Source organism: Ammodytes marinus (genome assembly GCF_949987685.1).
Source record: "Ammodytes marinus genome assembly, chromosome: 11".
Lineage (NCBI taxonomy): Eukaryota > Metazoa > Chordata > Actinopteri > Uranoscopiformes > Ammodytidae > Ammodytes > Ammodytes marinus.
Window position 1 is genome coordinate 8595689 of NC_137215.1, and position 18272 is coordinate 8613960.

The 18272-nt window shown below is 39.8% G+C and overlaps 1 protein-coding gene across 1 annotated transcript in view; it reads right to left on the reverse strand.

Annotated features, from left to right (window-relative positions):
• LOC307257194 (VPS10 domain-containing receptor SorCS1-like) overlaps window positions 1–18272 on the reverse strand; it is a gene marked incomplete at both ends in the record, with an annotated part of 46731 nt that overhangs the window by 809 nt on the left and 27650 nt on the right. Inside the window, 17 exons of the mRNA XM_080036346.1 lie at window positions 1126–1277; window positions 2422–2530; window positions 3139–3238; window positions 7163–7297; window positions 8440–8552; window positions 9574–9697; window positions 10260–10393; window positions 11440–11626; window positions 12139–12310; window positions 12950–13063; window positions 14039–14172; window positions 14332–14449; window positions 14766–14873; window positions 15103–15194; window positions 15781–15857; window positions 16153–16255; window positions 17189–17335. Of these exons, the coding sequence (XP_079892472.1) occupies window positions 1126–1277; window positions 2422–2530; window positions 3139–3238; window positions 7163–7297; window positions 8440–8552; window positions 9574–9697; window positions 10260–10393; window positions 11440–11626; window positions 12139–12310; window positions 12950–13063; window positions 14039–14172; window positions 14332–14449; window positions 14766–14873; window positions 15103–15194; window positions 15781–15857; window positions 16153–16255; window positions 17189–17335 (2119 nt within the window). The remainder of the gene's footprint in view (window positions 1–1125; window positions 1278–2421; window positions 2531–3138; window positions 3239–7162; window positions 7298–8439; window positions 8553–9573; window positions 9698–10259; window positions 10394–11439; window positions 11627–12138; window positions 12311–12949; window positions 13064–14038; window positions 14173–14331; window positions 14450–14765; window positions 14874–15102; window positions 15195–15780; window positions 15858–16152; window positions 16256–17188; window positions 17336–18272) is intronic.

Below are 18272 nucleotides of genomic sequence, written 5' to 3' on the forward strand. Positions count from 1 at the left end.
TGATGTTGTGGAAATGAACCTATTCAGAGCAATAGACAAACAAAGTCATTCATGATAGCGACGCTGCGGTTTGCGTCTAGTAAAGTAATATTGAATGAAACAAGCTGATGGCACATTGCTAGTTTTTTTTAACGTTTTTACTAATTCTACTTATATCCATCATAGCATTTGGCCCAGCCCACATGGGATAGAAATACATTGTATGTCCTTCTATATTTCAAATAACAAGCTTGAAGTCTATCCTAGTAAAATGTGTTTTGTTCTCAGTTCTTGCCTTTTCTTCAAATTAGTACAGTACATGTTGAGTGTAGCCAACTCAGTCTATTGTACTAATTAACAAGAATAAAGACTACATTTCCAAACACAGGCCAGCACTGTTTCTGCAAATTAGCGAGGAAATGTACAACACAAGTGCATTCTGATAAGTGAGTCCACTGGAGCTGGCCAGGAGATTGCAGCGAAAAAAGGAAAAACATCCATAACCTCCCATTGTGTACATGCTGTACAGTATGGGCTCCAATGGAAGTGACTGGAATTTAATGTGACCGTACCCTTAATAGCTCCATAATAACAACTTTATATACCTAAGAAACAATGTGGCAGTAATGGGGAGTCTGTTGCAGGATAGAAATGTCGGTGCTGACTTTTCACAATGTGCTTTTAATGTGTTTTTGTGTTTTTAATGCCGTTCTCGCACTACACAATTCCAGAACTCTCAGAAATGGATATCTCCTCCACTCCTTGGAATATAAAACCCCTGCCACTACTACAACATTTAATTAAGTAAATGTCAGCTGGGATTGGTTCCAGCCCCCCTGTGCCCCCGCGACCCTAAAGGATAAGCATGTATAGCTGATGGATGGAGGTTTTTTCTGTCCCCCTTTAGGTAATCTTGCAGTTTTTTTTATTACCAGTGCACCGACATTTCGGTCGCTTTTGGAAGCGATATACTTCCTGACCTGTTTTACAGCTGTAATTCCACATACTGATTAACTACTTGTGATAGAATAGAACAGACCTCCCCATAGACCTTCATTGTTAAAGGAGGCTGAAAAGAATAAACGCCAGTGTGTGCCTGAGGAATGACTGTAGCTTGAAAAAGAAGAAAGAGAGAAACATTAATACCGCTGCTGTTCGAGTCCAACTGTACATCCACATGATCCGAGGTCAGCTTGTCCCCCTCAGGGTTTGGGACTGCTATAGAGGTCACCGTGGGTATGACCTCTTGTTCTTTGTCAGGCTGTTCCACTGTGTACGTGTTGATGCCTGGGATCTTCCTGTAGGGCCATGCAGGAGAAGAGGAAAAAAAATAAAAAGTAAATAAAAATACAAGATGACAATGCGAAGGTAATGGAACGCTGCCATCAGGTCTGTTTAACTTTTAACTAATGCTTTCACTGTGCATAATGTGTCAAACACTATTTTTAACTGTTAAAGGATGGATGGAGAGGATATCGCTTGAAAGCTGGAAAACTGGGGCATTTTAGCATTCCGCCGGGCATTGCTCTCTCACTTTCATATTGTTCACCTTCAGTTTTCAATCAATTTTTTTCATCTACCCCTCAGATACAAATTGCAAACCTCCCCAATTCTGCTTAAAAAACAAACATCTGGCCTTTGTGTTCTAAATTTTCAGATTCTTCCCCCATCGTGATTTTGGGCTGCAGCCAGCAAGTAGATTTTTTTTAATGTTGTGATTATATGATCCAGAAAGTTAGGGGTCAGGTACTGTTTTACTTTTATAATGAGTAAAATCCTGGAAAACTACAGAGACCAACTATGACTGGCATGGGATTACCTGCAGCAGAGGATGCTGTTTACTGTATGTCCCTCACTTTATAATGTATGTTGTCTCAGGACTTATCTCCTCAACCTTTCCTGCCATTCTGCGGAGTGCGCCTCACCTTGAATGGTCGTGTTTAGCATTTCCGAAAGGTCAACCCTCACATTGCCAGATAGATGAATATTGATAACTGCAGGACTCTGACACCCATTCTGCACTGAGGGGAGAATTGATTAGACTGTCATTCCCGGTAATATTCTGCAGATTGAGACAGAGGGGAATTGTCTTATTCCTCAAGCTATTATTGTGTCGGGGATGTCCATAACTCAGAGATATATGGAGTCGGAATACTTGTGGAAAGTTTTATGAGTTCGGCAGTGAGGTGCTCGCTTGTAGATAATGGGGCCGACTCTAAACAGGGCCATTATCCAACACACACACACAGACACACACAGACACATGCAGACACAAACACACACACACAAAACTACAATAAAAATCTATCTCATCATAGTAATTTGCAATGATGCGAGTATGAAAATATGAGGACTAATCTTCACACCGTCTCTCCAACAGTTTTAACGTGCCTTAAATGTGGTCGCATAAAATAAAATAAAATGGTTTCCAGTATACTGTACCGTTTGAATTTATATATGACAAAGACAGCCAAGCCCATCAGTACGACCGACACGAGCATGATGACTGCAGTGCCACTGTGGCCACTATCACTGCTGTCCACAAGAGGGGCTTTGAAAGAGAAAAGAATGGAAGAGTAATTGAGTGCACATCAGGCCACATGAGAACAAAGGCATATATTTTCTAATATTTCATGAATATGATTTATGTAACAATCCCATTCATTAAAAAAAGGAGAATCATTCGCGGGCTTCTTTTGTTGACAATATTCCAAAAATTATGACAGCTATCTAATGTCCAATCAACACTTTATAGTGCATTTTGTTTAATCCAGGCTTATCCATGCATTCACTATTAAAACTGTTCCCCTTGGGTAGGCTACATATATTTAAAAATGGTACATCATGCAGACTTACAAGTCATCTTGACCTACAGACTTGAAGGAGTCTGGTCTCAAATAATAGGCAATACTCAGACAATGATCTGAAATGCACCTTTTTACCACACACAGAAAAAAGTAAAATGCATCAGATCACATTCTGTTCAAGTGTGTGTGTGTGTGTGTGTGTGTGTGTGTGTGTGTGTGTGTGTGTGTGTGTGTGTGTGTGTGTGTGTGTGTGTGTGTGTGTGTGTGTGTGTGTGTGTGTGTGTGTGTGTGTGTGTGTGTGTGTGTGTGTGTGTGTGTGTGTGTGTGTGTGGGGCAGAAGCGGCACACTGACCTGTAGACAGCCGCGTGGCGTACACATTCACCTGCACCCCCGGCTTGAGTGAGAACTGGACGAGGTCCTGGTTCAAAGCACTTAGCAGAACCTGAGAGAGCTGTGAGGAGGAGGAGTGACAGAGCACAGGAGGCTGTTAGCGGGCAGCTGCACAGCAATATTCCACAGTCATCAATATTTCAACCGCAGTCATTTCATCCAACAGCCTGAATTATGGATCAGAATTTTTGCTTCCTTCTAAAGAGGGGCAAATGTTGAAATGACGTGGAAAAACCGAAACCTGCGACGCATGAACCCAGCATGCTTTTGATAGCGTAGGAAGCCCAGCTAGGTTAAAGGTTGGCCTGCTCATAGTGTGGCAGTGACATGTTTAAAAGAAATAGGCATACCTATTGTCAAGAAACCAATTAAAGAAAAGCAAAAGCTACTGGAAATTCAATGTTCTTAAATCTAAATTGCTGTTTTATTTCTCCTTACTAAAGTGCTTTAAGCTCCCTTGCTTTTCACACCTAGATGAAGCAGTCATTCAACAAGAGACCAAAATGCCTTCCCCAAGCCCATTTGAGTCCTTAGCCATGCCTCACTAATTCCATCTCGCTCTTTCTAAAATCTTTCCACTGGTTAAAATTAGACTGCTCTACACAGTATGAATAATTACTTTTTGTTCTAGTGGCATATCAGGGTCAGTAAATCTATTACACATTTTAATAAGCTGCTCTGCACACACACACTCACCACACGCACGTGTGTGTGTGTGTGTGTGTGTGTATGTGTGGGCACACACGCTCAACTTAATGCATCCACATTGCAAGTCATTCACTGGAGATGAGAACAGTGAACTGAAGATTTATTACCCTATTGTCTGTGAGGTTCTGCCAGGTAATCAGACAGGCCTTAGATAAATACATCTCTTTAACTCCCAATCCAGGCCGCCTGCCCCAGTTTGTCTCCTTTCTCGATGCTGCCAATTATATGATGCATCAATGTAATTAAATACCTATTAACTTAGTTCATGACTAACTGTGAGCCAGCAGAATTAGGTTTACTTGTGAAACATGGAAGTCCCATCCCCTGTGATGAATAAATGAGCTTGTCTAGCGGGTGCTTTGAAAACAACTCTTTCATTATTTTGTTTCATTATTTTTGTTTACATATTTAATAGCCATTTCTCCAACGTGATACGAGATCCTTATTTTACCATGAGAAAAATAATTAGAAAACCGTGATGCACAGTGTCTTGAAATAATTAGGGTGTTGTTATTACTATTCAAAGGTTTAACACTGCAAGTCTTAACACTTAAACGGTGGCATCAAGTGCACTGAGACGCTCTGTGAGCACTATATTCCAGCACTCTGATAGATTCTTTTTCAATGCTTTTACATGGGAAGACATTGCCCTCTAGTGTTAGCAATATGCATTACTCTTTAGGAGGTACTGAAGTACATGTTGCATGTGTGGGAACATTCAATCATTTTGCAATTAAAATAATAATAAATAGTAAATCATTTTTAATAAAAATCTCAGATTGAGCCTCTGTGGTACAATGGATGTTTTGTATTTTGTTTTGGCAGTAAAAAAAAACAAACCTACACAAACCTACACACATTAACAATTTGAGTTTGTGTTGCATGATAAAATCATTAGACAATCCACAAACATTGAGAAGCAGTTCCCTGATTGTCTGACTCCACAGGGAATCCAAGGGGTTTACGCTATAATCCGGAAACTAAATGAGGAGGATGTTTTATGCAGCTATATGAGATGAGATCTGTCCTATTTGCCTGCATGCTATTAACAGTGGAGCTATTGCTTCCTCTAGTTCTCTGTGTGTTTGCACTTAATGAGCAAAGCCAGAGTTTCTGCATCTTTTACCCCAATTATAACAGGAAAGTGTACTCTGTTCATTACTGCTGACCTTTTCCAAAGGAATAACAGAGCATGTCTTCCTTCCTATCATGCAGCCAATGGTGTCCATTCATTTGGCTGTGGTATTAAAATACATTTGCTGAGACTTTAAACATGGTGGACTCAGGTAATCCATCACCATGAGCATGTCTGCATTTATTTCTGTCAAAGTTAACTTTATTGTTGCGTGGCGACGAAGTGTAGACGTTCCAAGTCAAGCTTCACTTAAAACTCTGTTACTGTGCAGCCATAATGTAACTTTGACAAAGATAAATGCAGACACGATGCTCATTGTGATGTATTGCCTCACAAAACAAGTTTAAAGTCTCTACAAGTTTATTTTCCGACTAACATTCATGGGAACCAATGGCTGCCTGGAAGGTCAGAAAACAATATTTAAATTTGTACGTACGATGTAAAACGCTCCATAAAAGAAATGTAAAACAGCGAGGGAAGGTGATTGTACATGTACAAAGTAAAGTCTGCACACAGACAAAGAGCACTAAAGATGGAACTTTTCTTTGAAACAGCTCTTGAGTACATACAACCTTGAAAAAGATAATCAAGGATGATTGCAGTATTATCTGATGAAAGCCAGATAATGGAGACCAAATTGAAATTCAAACAATGGCTTCTTAGGCGGAAAAAAAGTTTGTGCTGAAGGCAGTGTGAAAAAGAAAAAAGAAAACATGACCAATTTTCAAATTTTTTGGGTTCATCTTTCAACTTTTTCATATTGGCAAGAGATTGCAAAAGAGATGATTATTCTCCTCTATAATATGATATTATATATTATTCATATTGTTAATATTCGGAAAGGACTACTCTGCTGTTAGATTGTACCAGGGCGTAATTTCGGTATGAACTCATGGATAAAAATAGATACTTTTGGCATTGAGCCAGAAAGTTATTACACAAAAAGCTGCTGCCAAAAGCTCCAAAAAATATGACTGGACTAGAGATGGGTGATTAAAAGACGTGTTTGCAAATTGTGATAAAAAAATAAACATTTACAATATGTTGATTGTGGTGAATTCCCATTGATAATCGTGAGATTATTATGTATCAGGATACATGTGAATATTGTCACATGAGTGACTTGAAAAGCTGTCTGAACTCGCTCACATACAGTGTTATATTGATTTCCTTGAATTACTTTGAACTGCCTCAAGGGGGCACTGCATCTTTCAAGTGACTCCCAAAATATAATCTAAATGCTCAAGTTTGTTTGATTTTTTTTTAACTGAAAAGGATGTTCACTAAAGAAAAATGTGTGTCCTATCGCCTATGCTTTAAAATCTGTTTCGTAACAGAAAATGTTACAATGTGACACCAGTACATTCAAGAGCCTTTATAAGGGTTTTAAGATTATTGTGATAATCTTGACTGTAACTTTCAATGCAATGAATAGTGAGTGGATGTTGACCTTTTATTTATCTTAAGACTACAATGTCAACATTATGTCACATACTGGGAAGATGTTCTATATATGTACAGTATATGTGCCTGCAACCTATTACATATTATTGTTGTTTTTCCTTTGAATTTGTTTGAACTCGACGTCATTGAAAATGAGGGTCACCCCTCAATTGGTCTCTCGAGGATAAATAAAAGTTAAATGAAATGAAATTAAATATAATTTAAAAGGATGCGTTGCCCATATCCAACCACTCATTTAGCTTGAACATTTAAAAAATAAAAAAATCTGCAAAACATGATGTAACCTTCTGGTAAGAGAAATGCTCAAACCTCATGTACTTTTTTTTTTTTTTTATATTTTTTGGGCATTTTTCATGCTTTATTGATAGTGGGGAGTGACATGCAGAGAACGACCGCGTGGGAATCGAACCCGGGTCTGCTGCTGCCGCTCTACCAACTGAGCTAAACCTCATGTACTCTTTTTAATAAAACAGTGGAGCGTGAGCTGACAACTTAATAGTGTTGTATGACACACTACACTACAGTAAAGGGCGTATTCTCCAGGGATGTTCTCTCGTGAGTCTTTTGAATTCCTCAGCTTACTCCTGTCCTGTGCTGTTTTAATTATCACAAAGAAAAACACACAGTACTGAGCATCTGCCAGCGTCCATTAAAATCACATGGGGAGACAGTGAGTACCTGGTCCAGGTGCGCCCACTTTTCTTCCATTGCTCCGTGTCTTGACCTCTTCTCGGGTACAATAAAAATCTCCGCTGTGGTCGGTAAACCTGAAAGCACCGCGACCAGGAGCTGCTCCTCGCTGATTCCTGTGACCTTTGATAATAAAAAACAACAAAACCCTCATTGAAACAGGTGATTATAATTGACACTGTTTGGGATGATATTCTGAAATATGACTAGGGGTCGCCTGTATAATCGAGCACATACTGTTGGCTTTTCTGCCTCATGCATAATTTGCTTTGAGCACCAGTCACTGTCGAGGCATAATGCACGGATCAACTTGAAACGTTCAAGTGCAATTTGACAGTCTTTGGGCAAAGGCCAGGGCTTTTAGTGCATTTACGGCGTGACCAGAGGTCTCCTGTCAGTTTCCTGCTGTAAACCGTGGTCATATCTGACAAGACAGAAGGTCAAAGTGAATGTTACATACCGAGGGCTACTGCAGGATATATATAGAGCTCAGTATCCAGGTCTTTTACATAACCCGTTTCTTTTTTTTTTGACATCTGCGCAGTCTAAAAGGGAAAACCCGCAGCACTTAGCCACAGCTAGGCCTCTCTCTACTTTTTTGTCTTCTCTTGAGGCAGTGGCATTCGGGTCTTTAGAGAGCAAATGTTAGCTGTCATGGCAGTGCTTTTACTGCCCTTTACTGTTTTTAGACGAGTGCAGTTGAAAACGTGTACCGGTAATGATGATTTCAGGTGATATGGCACGCCAGCGCGTAGAGGTTAACGACTAATTTACACCGCAAGCGAGGTCAGAGACACCGCTAGTTGTGGAGTGCAAACACTGTGCAAAGGGATGAGTTTTTCTCTCTACGCTACTGCAAAGCTGTTACAGGTGGAGTCAGCAATTCCGGAGAACAGTTGTTGACCAGGTCACTTTTTGTCAAAATCAGTGAATATCTCCTCACAATCCATTACCTAACCTATTGTGTATGGGCTGTGTATTAACACTGATTTTTTTTGCACAGACACAGTACAGGCAGGTAGCAGATATTAAGGAGATATTCACTGATTTTGACAACAAGCATTCATCAGAATCGCTGACTTGCCAGGATCTGAGAGATGTTTTCTTCAGTTCATTCCTGATTGTGGTGAAATCTTTTATAAATATGTGATTATATGTGATTTTCCTGATTCAAATAAAGTATATATATATATATATATATATATATATATATATATATATATATATATATATATATAATACGAGCCAGCGAGCACAGAACAGACCTGAACCACGGAGCTCTTCACCACTCTGCCGATGTCCTCTCTCCACTCGGACACGCCGGGGTTCATCTCGTCCAAATTAGAAGAAAAAGCCAAAACATGTGACCGGAAATAATCTGAAATGAACAAGGAAATCGAAATTCAGATCGAACAAAGTACTTCTTCAGTCTAGAATAATGATATTGGATCGCTATTTACTACATAATCAGATACTTATAATAACCCAGACCTAGATTTGTGAGGACACCTGTACAGGAGTCAAGTCTGTGTTTTCATCAGAAAATATAGCCGCTCAAATTGAAAATTGACGAGGAGGACTGGACATATTTCTGTCATCTGTGTACGTTTTTCATGTTGTTCATATGGTTTACGACTTCAGTGAATTATTTTCAAGATGCTGGATAAAATATATTGTACCTCCAGAAACGTTGCATAAGATATATGATGAAACGTCTTTTTCCATCTTGGTGTTGTAAGAAGCGAAGGGATCCTTAGGTCTGACTTCATTTTGCAGCATTATCTACTGCTTAATCCTCAACTTTGTTTATTAGGTACTGAGCTATTCACAGCTAGGAACTGCACTAAATCTATTCAGCCAACTCCTTTATCAACATCGAAGAGAAGCTACGAGAATTTCACAAACATGTGATTATAACAATCAATGTTCAGAGAAAAAGAACATTTAACAATGAATATTCCTGTTACAGATGACATACTGCATCATTGTAGATGAAGAGTTATCATCTCTGTGATTGTACAAGCAACAGCCGAGATATAAATGATTTAATAAACGAAAACATCTTTCTGTTAGGTACGACCACCACTTCTCTCTCGGCCATGTGATAACAACCAAACCATCACCATGACAACTAACCAAATTCCATGCACTGATGAAGGCCATAAACCCTCTAAAAGAAAAGAAAAAGCAGCCCTTGTGATGTGATGATAGAGAAATGTTGTTGTCAAAAAATGGCTTGGAAGATTTTAAAGACTTCTATCGATTCACTCTAAATTTGAAGAGGAAAAAAAACTGGCTGAAGTCATCGCTTTGTGATAATATTTTAGGGCTGTTCAAGTGCATCGATTAAAAAAGAAAAATGAGAATAATATAAAAAAAAAGTAGAAAATGAGGTTCACCGTAAACTGCCACAGTCTTCTGGTCCTGATGGACAGTGTTGCCCACTGAAGCCTGGACATTGATCGTGTGAGTTCCTTCATTGGAGAAAGTGAAGGACATCATTCCATCCAGGGTCACAACGGGCTAAAAGGGAAAGACAGAGAGAGAGAGAGAGAGAGAGAGAGAGAGAGAGAGAGAGAGAGAGATTTGATTTATTGGGATACCCATTGGCTGAGGCCACAGCCACAGCTATTCTTCCTGGAGTTCACTCAACACCTGTGCATTTTTATGCTTTATTGATAGTGCAGAGAGACATAGCTGAAATGGGGCATAGAGGGGAGTGACATGCAGAGAACGACCGCGGGCGGGAATTGAACCCGGGTCTGCTGCTAGGCCCGGCCCGGGGGGGGGGGGACGCCCTACCAACTGAGCTAAGGGCGCCCCCCCTCCTGTGCATTTCTTTACACTGCAGTGCGTTATTACATTGAAAATACTTTACAAAATCACGACCACATTAACAGTCACACAACAGTCAAAACATCAAAAAGCAATAATATAATCGATAAAGACAAAAACCACACACACAGAAATCATAAAAACACAACACCTAAGACCTAGTTGAATTTTTTTTCAAAGAATGTGAGATGTACTGTGACTGTTTGAATCTATCAAGTCATGAAAGGACACGAGAAAAGTACGGCCTTACCTCTGTTTTGTTATCAAACCACCAGTAGTAGGTGACCGTTCCCACGTTGCTGGGCCGTAACACCGTCGAGAGGTTCACTGCTTTGTTCTTAACGACCACTGACGGAGTGGTGAGCTGGACCTGTTCAAGTTGACCTTTAGAGAGAGAAAACATAGAAGTGATAAAACATTTTTTTTTAAATAAATTACGTCCAAATACTGCTTCCATGATGCTCACATTTTTCCAACAGAAGCCACATGCAGTATTAAGACATATCCTGGCACATCAGTGACTGCCTGAAGAACACCGAGCATGCGAAAGCTGATTGCACTGCGGGAGGTGTTTGACAAGTGGATGTGGATGTTTTGATGCTTTTTTTTGCCGTCATGGAAATGTCAGCAGCATCGGTATCCATTATAATGAGCCCGAGTTCAAACCAACCACAACTGCTCTTCTCCGTCAATGCGGAGACAACAAACAGCCGTCTTTTTTTCTTCTTTTACGCCTACACAGGGTGAGTGAAACTCAAAACCTTGGAAGGGTATTTTTTGAATGGAGGCTCACTTTAATGAACCAATTCAACCTTACAGGAGAGTCGTGAGCAAATTATCACTATTGAATTCAAAAGGTTGAGGTGTTTTTAAACCTATTTCAAGGATGTCATATCTTATTTTCTATGATCAGCTGTGAGAAAAGGATGAAGGACATACTTTATAGTGTGTTCTCTTCATGGTATCAATTCAAATTAAGCCTGTTCCTAACAAGGCAGTAAACAGGTCCAGTTAATCGGCAACTATGAAAAAATACCGTGACACTAAATCAATCCATTTGATAACACAATCGATTCATATAATCCAGACATTAACTTATAGAGTGTTTTGGAGGGAAAAATATCCATTTGTCTAATGTTGTTTGTTTTTTAGATATTTTTTTTGTCATTTTCAAGCTTTATTAGATGGTACAGAGTTGGAATGGGGAGACATAGAGAGAGGGGAGATGACATGCAGTAAAGGTCCACGAGTCAGATTCGAATCCGCTACCACTGCAACAAGGCCTGAGCCAATATGGTACGTGCTCTATCCGCTACGCCACCAGAGCGCCTCAATTTGTCTAATTTTAACACATTCAAAAACAAAAAGTAGAACCATCACAAAGTTGTTACTCTTTTAGAAACCAACTTTTAAATGACTTTTTTACTCACAGGTAACATGGAGGTAAAGCATCACCCTGTCATGGCCCAGAGTGTTGGTAGCTGTAGCAGAGACTTGGTAGATGCCGACTTTATTGTAGATATGCTTGACCCCGTCCTCTATGGAGCTTGTGTTCACATATGAGATGGCGGTGCCGTCGCCAAAGTCCACCGTTATACTTGTGGTGGAGCTGAGACCCTTCAGAAATAAAGCAAAACACTGTCACTCACGCTGTAGCCTCATATACACGTGACAGAGGCTATTTGCCACAATATCTACTGAAAATGACGGTCAAGTCGGGAATCTTGTCACTGCATACAGTATGTATTTGATATGATATTACTCCATCCTCTGTGTTCGGCACGTACAGCAAGTTAACAGGTCATTTTACAGACATTTGTCTTAAGTTAGCATAAGACTCACATTAAATCACACAAACAGTTCAATAAGACGGTAAAGGCTAGAGTGTAAAGTTAAGCTGCATTAAAAAGCAGTGTCTATTTTGCACTTGTTTAAGTGCACATTGCAGTGGGAATTAAAAGCTCTTGTAAGATCTTTTTTAAGCCAGCGGTTCTCTCAAGCGAGTGCTGAAAGGAAGTAACTGAAATGAATAATACACAAAAACACAACAGGAAAAAAGAGCATGCAGCCTACAAGCATCACCCTGTAAGACACGATACTGTTGCTTTGTTTGAGTGAAGTCTGCTCACCTCTTCCAGAAAGACCAAGAAAGTGACATTCCTCCCAAGTGTTGCTATCAGTGTCCCCTCGCTGGTGAGGAGCTGGAGGCCCCTGGGAGCCTGACTGGGACAGTTCTGTCGCCTTGGGCTGTACTTCAGCAGAGTTCCTTCAGTGCAGTTGTTGGACAAAGCCCTGCGATACCTGAAATTCATTAATGACCCCCCCCCCAAAAAAAAAAAAAGACAGAGGAGCAGCTCATGAGTAGTGTAAATGCAGACATGCAGTATAACACATCCACACACAGGGAGAGATCCATAAGAGATATGCAACAGTCTGATATACACCCACAGCTCTGTCTATGAGCTCAATTCTGAATATCAATGTGTTCATTTGAATTGATATGTGTTACTTAACAGTATGCATTTTTATCTAATGATATTTTGGCCATACAAAACATAGCTATCCTGAATGTAATGATGTTTCAACCATTTATCCATTTACGCGACTTTGACGTGTCTACATGCTTGTCAGCTACTTTTCAAACACTCTCAATTAAGCACATGTGGTGTTCAGGTAGGTGGGAGGTGTCTCCTGTGATTATTGTAGCTGGTAGTTCATTAGCCATTGTCGCCAATTGTACAAGATTTACCTCTAACAAGCAGTAGAGTACAAGTAGCTCACAGTTGTGCCTAAGTACTTAAGTAAGGGTTCTTAGTTAGATTCCAGCACTGCATAATAACAGGTCATTTTTTAAGAAGGTTGAGCTTAAATGTAACCAAGAGCATTGTTGACCCCACTACTCTCCCTGTGCTCGTGCCGATACAAAGGAACCAGACTAACCCTGTTGTGTTGAGGAAGCTGTCCCCCGCGATGCAGTCTCTAAACGTTGCTGAAGGAACGAACCAGAAAGCCGGAGTGCAGCTCCCGTCAATCTGCCTCTCAAACCCATAGTCACTGTTTCAGTTGAGGGACAGAATCAAGAAAAAATACACCAGGGTGTTTTCAAGGGTTAGTTCTCATTCATTTAAAGCATCAAATATAAGCACTCAGCTTGGACAAGATAACATACACGAATAGCTTCATGGTCTTCTGTGAATAGAGGTCTTCTGAGCTCAAGGAAACGTACTGCATATATATACAGCAGCTCAGTATATTTGAGATCTGATACTTTGTTTGAACTTCTGAAGCAGAAAAAGGCACCGTGCGTGTTTACACAAACTGTAATCATACCTTGGCAAAAGCAAGAGGGACCTGTCAGATTCCCTTTCATCGTGATCAAGGTAAACACAGACTTAAGGGCCGGGGTTGGAAAGTTAAATAAGTCTTTTAGCATTAAAGTGGAGATTAACTTGCCTAATATACAAGTCAGTGCTGCTCATTTAGCACACCAGTTACATCAGAAAGACTCAAGAAAGTATGAGACACGCTGTATGAAAAAATCCTTACCGGCTAGAGCTGCAAAAGTACAGCCAAACAAAATAGACTCTGTAGTGAACTATTACACTTGCAAAGCTGTTCAAATGAGAGTTCAATGTGTTAAATAATCTTCTGTTAAAATCAGAAAATAAGTCATTTTAATTTTTATCATTTCATTTTCAAGTTTTTTCTTGTTTTAAATCTTTGAAGAGATTTGTCTATTGCACTGGGTGACAACAGACTGGGTTAGGGTTAGGGTTAGGGTTAGTCAGTCAGACCTAAGAGTTGTAAAAACCCTGACGGCATGTTTTAAAGTCATAGTACTAACACTAACTAAGATCCTAAGCCGACAGAAAGATAAGAAAAAAGGAATAATTATAAAATAAAAGTCTTCAAACACTCCTCTTGTTGTGCCTTAGGTTTGCTTCACAGCCTCTGCCTCTGGAGATTGATATAGTGCTGTGTGTTGGATATAATGAAGTCAAAAGAGGAGCTGCAGAGCAGGGAACTCACCACTCAAAGTCTGCTTCAGTGCAGGGGCAGGAGTCTGACATCTGGGAAATATACTGATCTCTGGCCTTGACACATTGAGCGTTTGCTTTCAGTTTTTGGAAGATTCTCTTCATTCCCATGATGCAAACTTCGCCCTGTGATGAATTATGCATAATAAACATTTCAAAGGTTCTTCTCCCAGTTTTTTTTGAACATCCTGCCTTTATTGTGTGACTGAATCACAGAGTATTTTCACTTGAGTTTTAACTAATTCTCACGTTATTAACAGTCAAGTAGCAGCAGGATCCTCTTACCTCATTGTGTAACTGCCATGTGAGATAATCTTCAGATGTGCACCGCGCTCGGAAAATGGACCGGAAGTCGATTTTGACAAGTTGCCACTCTGACCGATGACTGAAATGACCAAATATTCTGCACCAACAAGTCAGAAAAATGAAAGTCAAAAACATTTGGTACATTTCAGGCCGATTCAAGAAAAAAAGAAAAAACTGCTGTATGAAAAAAAAAACTTCACTTTGGGTAATTTTAATTGCCGACCAACATTAATCCAAGTTCCTCTGCGGGCTGAGAAACTCTTCTACATATTGGGCTTATGAAAAACCCCTGTCAAGACCACAGTAAATAAACTGGAGAATGTTTGTGTAAATTGCATGGGGCTAAAATATAATTATCCAGTGCAGTTAAGTAGGTACGATAGAAAACACTTGACGGTTCTTTCATATCTTACGTCATTATGAGGGTGTCCTCTCCGGGCTCCCCCAGCACCCCATCCACATAGAGGGGAGAGGAGGTGAAGCTATATTTGTCCCAGTTTCTGCCCTCATCAAAACTCAGCCTGGGGGAGATAACAATGGTTGGATCACAGACAAAACAGCTACAATTAAGAGTTTGATTCAGTAAGAAAAGCCAAAGCAAGTCTCACAGCCTGTTTCGAGGATTGAGCATATTATTATTGTTATTATTATAACCTTTATTTAAGCAGGTAAGTCTCATTGGGATTACATTCTATTTTTCTCTAAGCATAGTCTCTTAAAAAGACCCAGCGCGTCCTCTGAGAGCCTTACCATATATGCCTAATTGGTAGAGGTGTGTGTCGGATGGCCACCAGAGATCCGCCTTGATTCAGGAAAAAGACGCTGTACTCCTCCTGAAAAACCTGCAGACAAAAGACCAGCTTCACTTCATCTCACCAGAGAAATAATTCAAGTCTCCATAAAGTATGCACGGGTGACAACATGCATACTCTCACACCTACCTACGCACTTAACAAGTAGGATTTACACAAGAGTCTCGGTTGTGTGAATAAACAAAAGCGTTGCTATCTTTGTTGGTTTCTGAAATATTAAGCTGGTGGCGAAAAATTCTTCACGCTGTGTTTATTTGTTTCAGAGATCAGAGATGTATTGCACAAGGCCCGGGTATCAAAGCAAGAGTTGGAAAGTTGGCATTGAAAGCTGATTCAGATTCATTAAATGAACTTCTCCTTTCTTCAGATAAGTCACATTTTCTAAAATAATTTGTTCAGTGTGATACTGAGGGAAAGTTCAAGGGAGAAAAAAACATTCATCCATCACATCAAAGAGGTTCTCTCTTTTTCGTGTCACGGATTAAAAAAACTTTGTAGATGAATGTGATCATGCTCAAATAACTGTTTAAAAAAGATATACAGTATGCAAGGATGCTGCAGTGACCGGTATCACAAAACTAACAACCAGCCTTCTCTAGTAGTTACCATACTTTACCTCTCTCCAGGTGTTTCCAGCATCAGATGTGATGTAAATACTGACATTAGTATTGGTCAGCTCAGGTCCAACCACACCTGAATACAAAAGGATATATACAACATAATAGCACATATTCCTCATCTTCATCATTTCACAGGCAAATCAGTGTAGTTGCTTTTTCTTTAATTTGAGAATTTCTGTAGACAAGGCAAGAAGAAAAAAATGTATTTGATCTTTCCATTGAAGCGATGTGGAGCAGATGTGCAGGCGAGATTGATTTCCCTACATTATGTAAACAGCTGTCAGCTCAGAAACAACTGGGGTGTATGATCGACAGTACACAACAGAAGGGATGCACAAATCAAAGTACAAATCAAATAATCTCCTCACCTGACGCTATGATAATTCCTGGAGCTGAATCTTTGCTGACTATGTTTCCCGAGGTGTAAGGATTCTCCGACACGTGAAGGTGCAGATGTAGCGAACAGTACGGCTGCCAAACACAAAAGCTGATTAGTTTTCTAGAAATCAAAAGGTGAAAATGAAAAGCTTTGATACGAACCTGATCCGGATACAACGCAACATGTCATAAGCACAGCTCAAATGAACTGTGAATCCATCATTATTTGGCATTAGTTTATTATCTTATTGTTAAATATGAATCACAAAATATGACATCGGTATTATCACACCATCAGTACCCCACATTGAAACTCTGAATGAGGGTTATTTATCCTGGCAGTTCAATATTAAAGCTCTTTACACCTCCATTTATTTTTACACTAAAACTGAATATATCAAACTGTGAAATTGTTTGTGATCATGACTGCTTTTATTATAGCCCATAACATCATTTTGAAGCATTGGAAATTAATTAAAAACTTCAGAGTTAAAATATGCAGTGTAGAGATTGCATTATGAGTGTTTTCCCACAAATGTCTTATTAAAAATATGTTTACAAAACTGTAAGTACTGCACTTCAGTGCACTTCAAAGATCCAAGTAGTTGCAATGTAGCAATACAATTTCACAAAATATTGTTTTGAATCATTATATAAAGGCTACTTATAGTCATTATGATCATTTAATAACTTTGAGTGTTTGATATATAGATGAGTAGCGTGTCATTGTCAGAGAGCTGACACCATCAGGTCCAGTAAATGTAATTTATAAAGCCCAATGTCATAAATCAAAAACTTGCCTTTACAATGTGTGTACACATAACACCCTCTATCCTTAAATAAGACCCGCAAGGCATTAAATAATTTGAAAAGTCTCCTCCGTTACAACCCACTTCTGGGTCGTGTTTATGTGACTGTGACACACATTTGTTTGCACTGTTTGACCACAACATGGCCCCATCCAGTTTGAGCAGATAATGGAAATCCAAACAAGCAAAACCTCTCTCTTGTCAGTGGCCCACTTACTTGCTCACAATAGACCGTGTTTCCCTGGAGATCGGTTGTTGGAGCGTGAAGAAGACGCCAGTCTCTCCCCTTGTTGTATGTGATATAAGTTTTCACTTGGTTCTCAACTACTTTATTTGACAGGAACACCCCTTTAATCCCAGCAACCTGCGAACATGAGAGACGCAGAACGATAGGGAGAAAAAACAAGTAAATTATTCAGACTTACGAAAAGCCGAAGGCCTGTTTCGGAGAAGAAGATATGCCTGAAAGCCAGTTTTTATGACAGGGAGCACTATTTTAGACCATCTGTAGGACGCTGAAGAATCAAAGCAACATATGGTGCTGCCCTAAGATATTTCTTAGGATTTGTATGTGTGCACAGATACTCAGACTCACTTCAGTTCATCTTCCTTTCAGAGAGTGCAGAGAGTAAAGACAGAGCGACCATTTCCTATGTTTAACCGATCAAGTCATTGCAGCTACATTGTTCTAGGAATAAAATGTGTGTGGAGGTCAGTGAGCAGTCAGAGTAACCAGCTCTGAAGGCTTCTAAGGTGTGTGTGTGTTTGTGCGATGCAATGCAATGCTTTTACTGCTGGCTGCATCTGAAAATAATCAAAAGTGACGCGTACATGTGCAGTCACTGCAACCTGGTAGCACATCTGTCTACACAGTTCTAACATGTTCAGGGAACACCATAAAACGGCTGTTTTGTCTGCGTTGTAAGTGACGACAGTGTTTCCTAAGCTAGTGTGTATATATAGATGGTACAATATCTCAAGACTAGACCTACTAAATGTTCGATTTGTGCGACAATATTGCCCCATGAAAAGGATACTAAAAGGAGGTGGATGTGAGAGAGACAGATGCTAAAGAGTAAAAATGTAATGTAGCAACATCTGTTCCATTATGGCGAGCACATCCAAGACATCTGAGTGCACAGAAAACATGAAAGCAAATCAAGATTAACTCCAAGCAGAGTTGCAGGCTGTCTAGTACTTCCCTTGTCAGAGTGAGAGCCTTTATGATTGTTGAAGAGAGATCCCACAGCAGAATTTTAAATTTGTGTGATTCTCCCATACACATAGCGAATGGGGCCTGT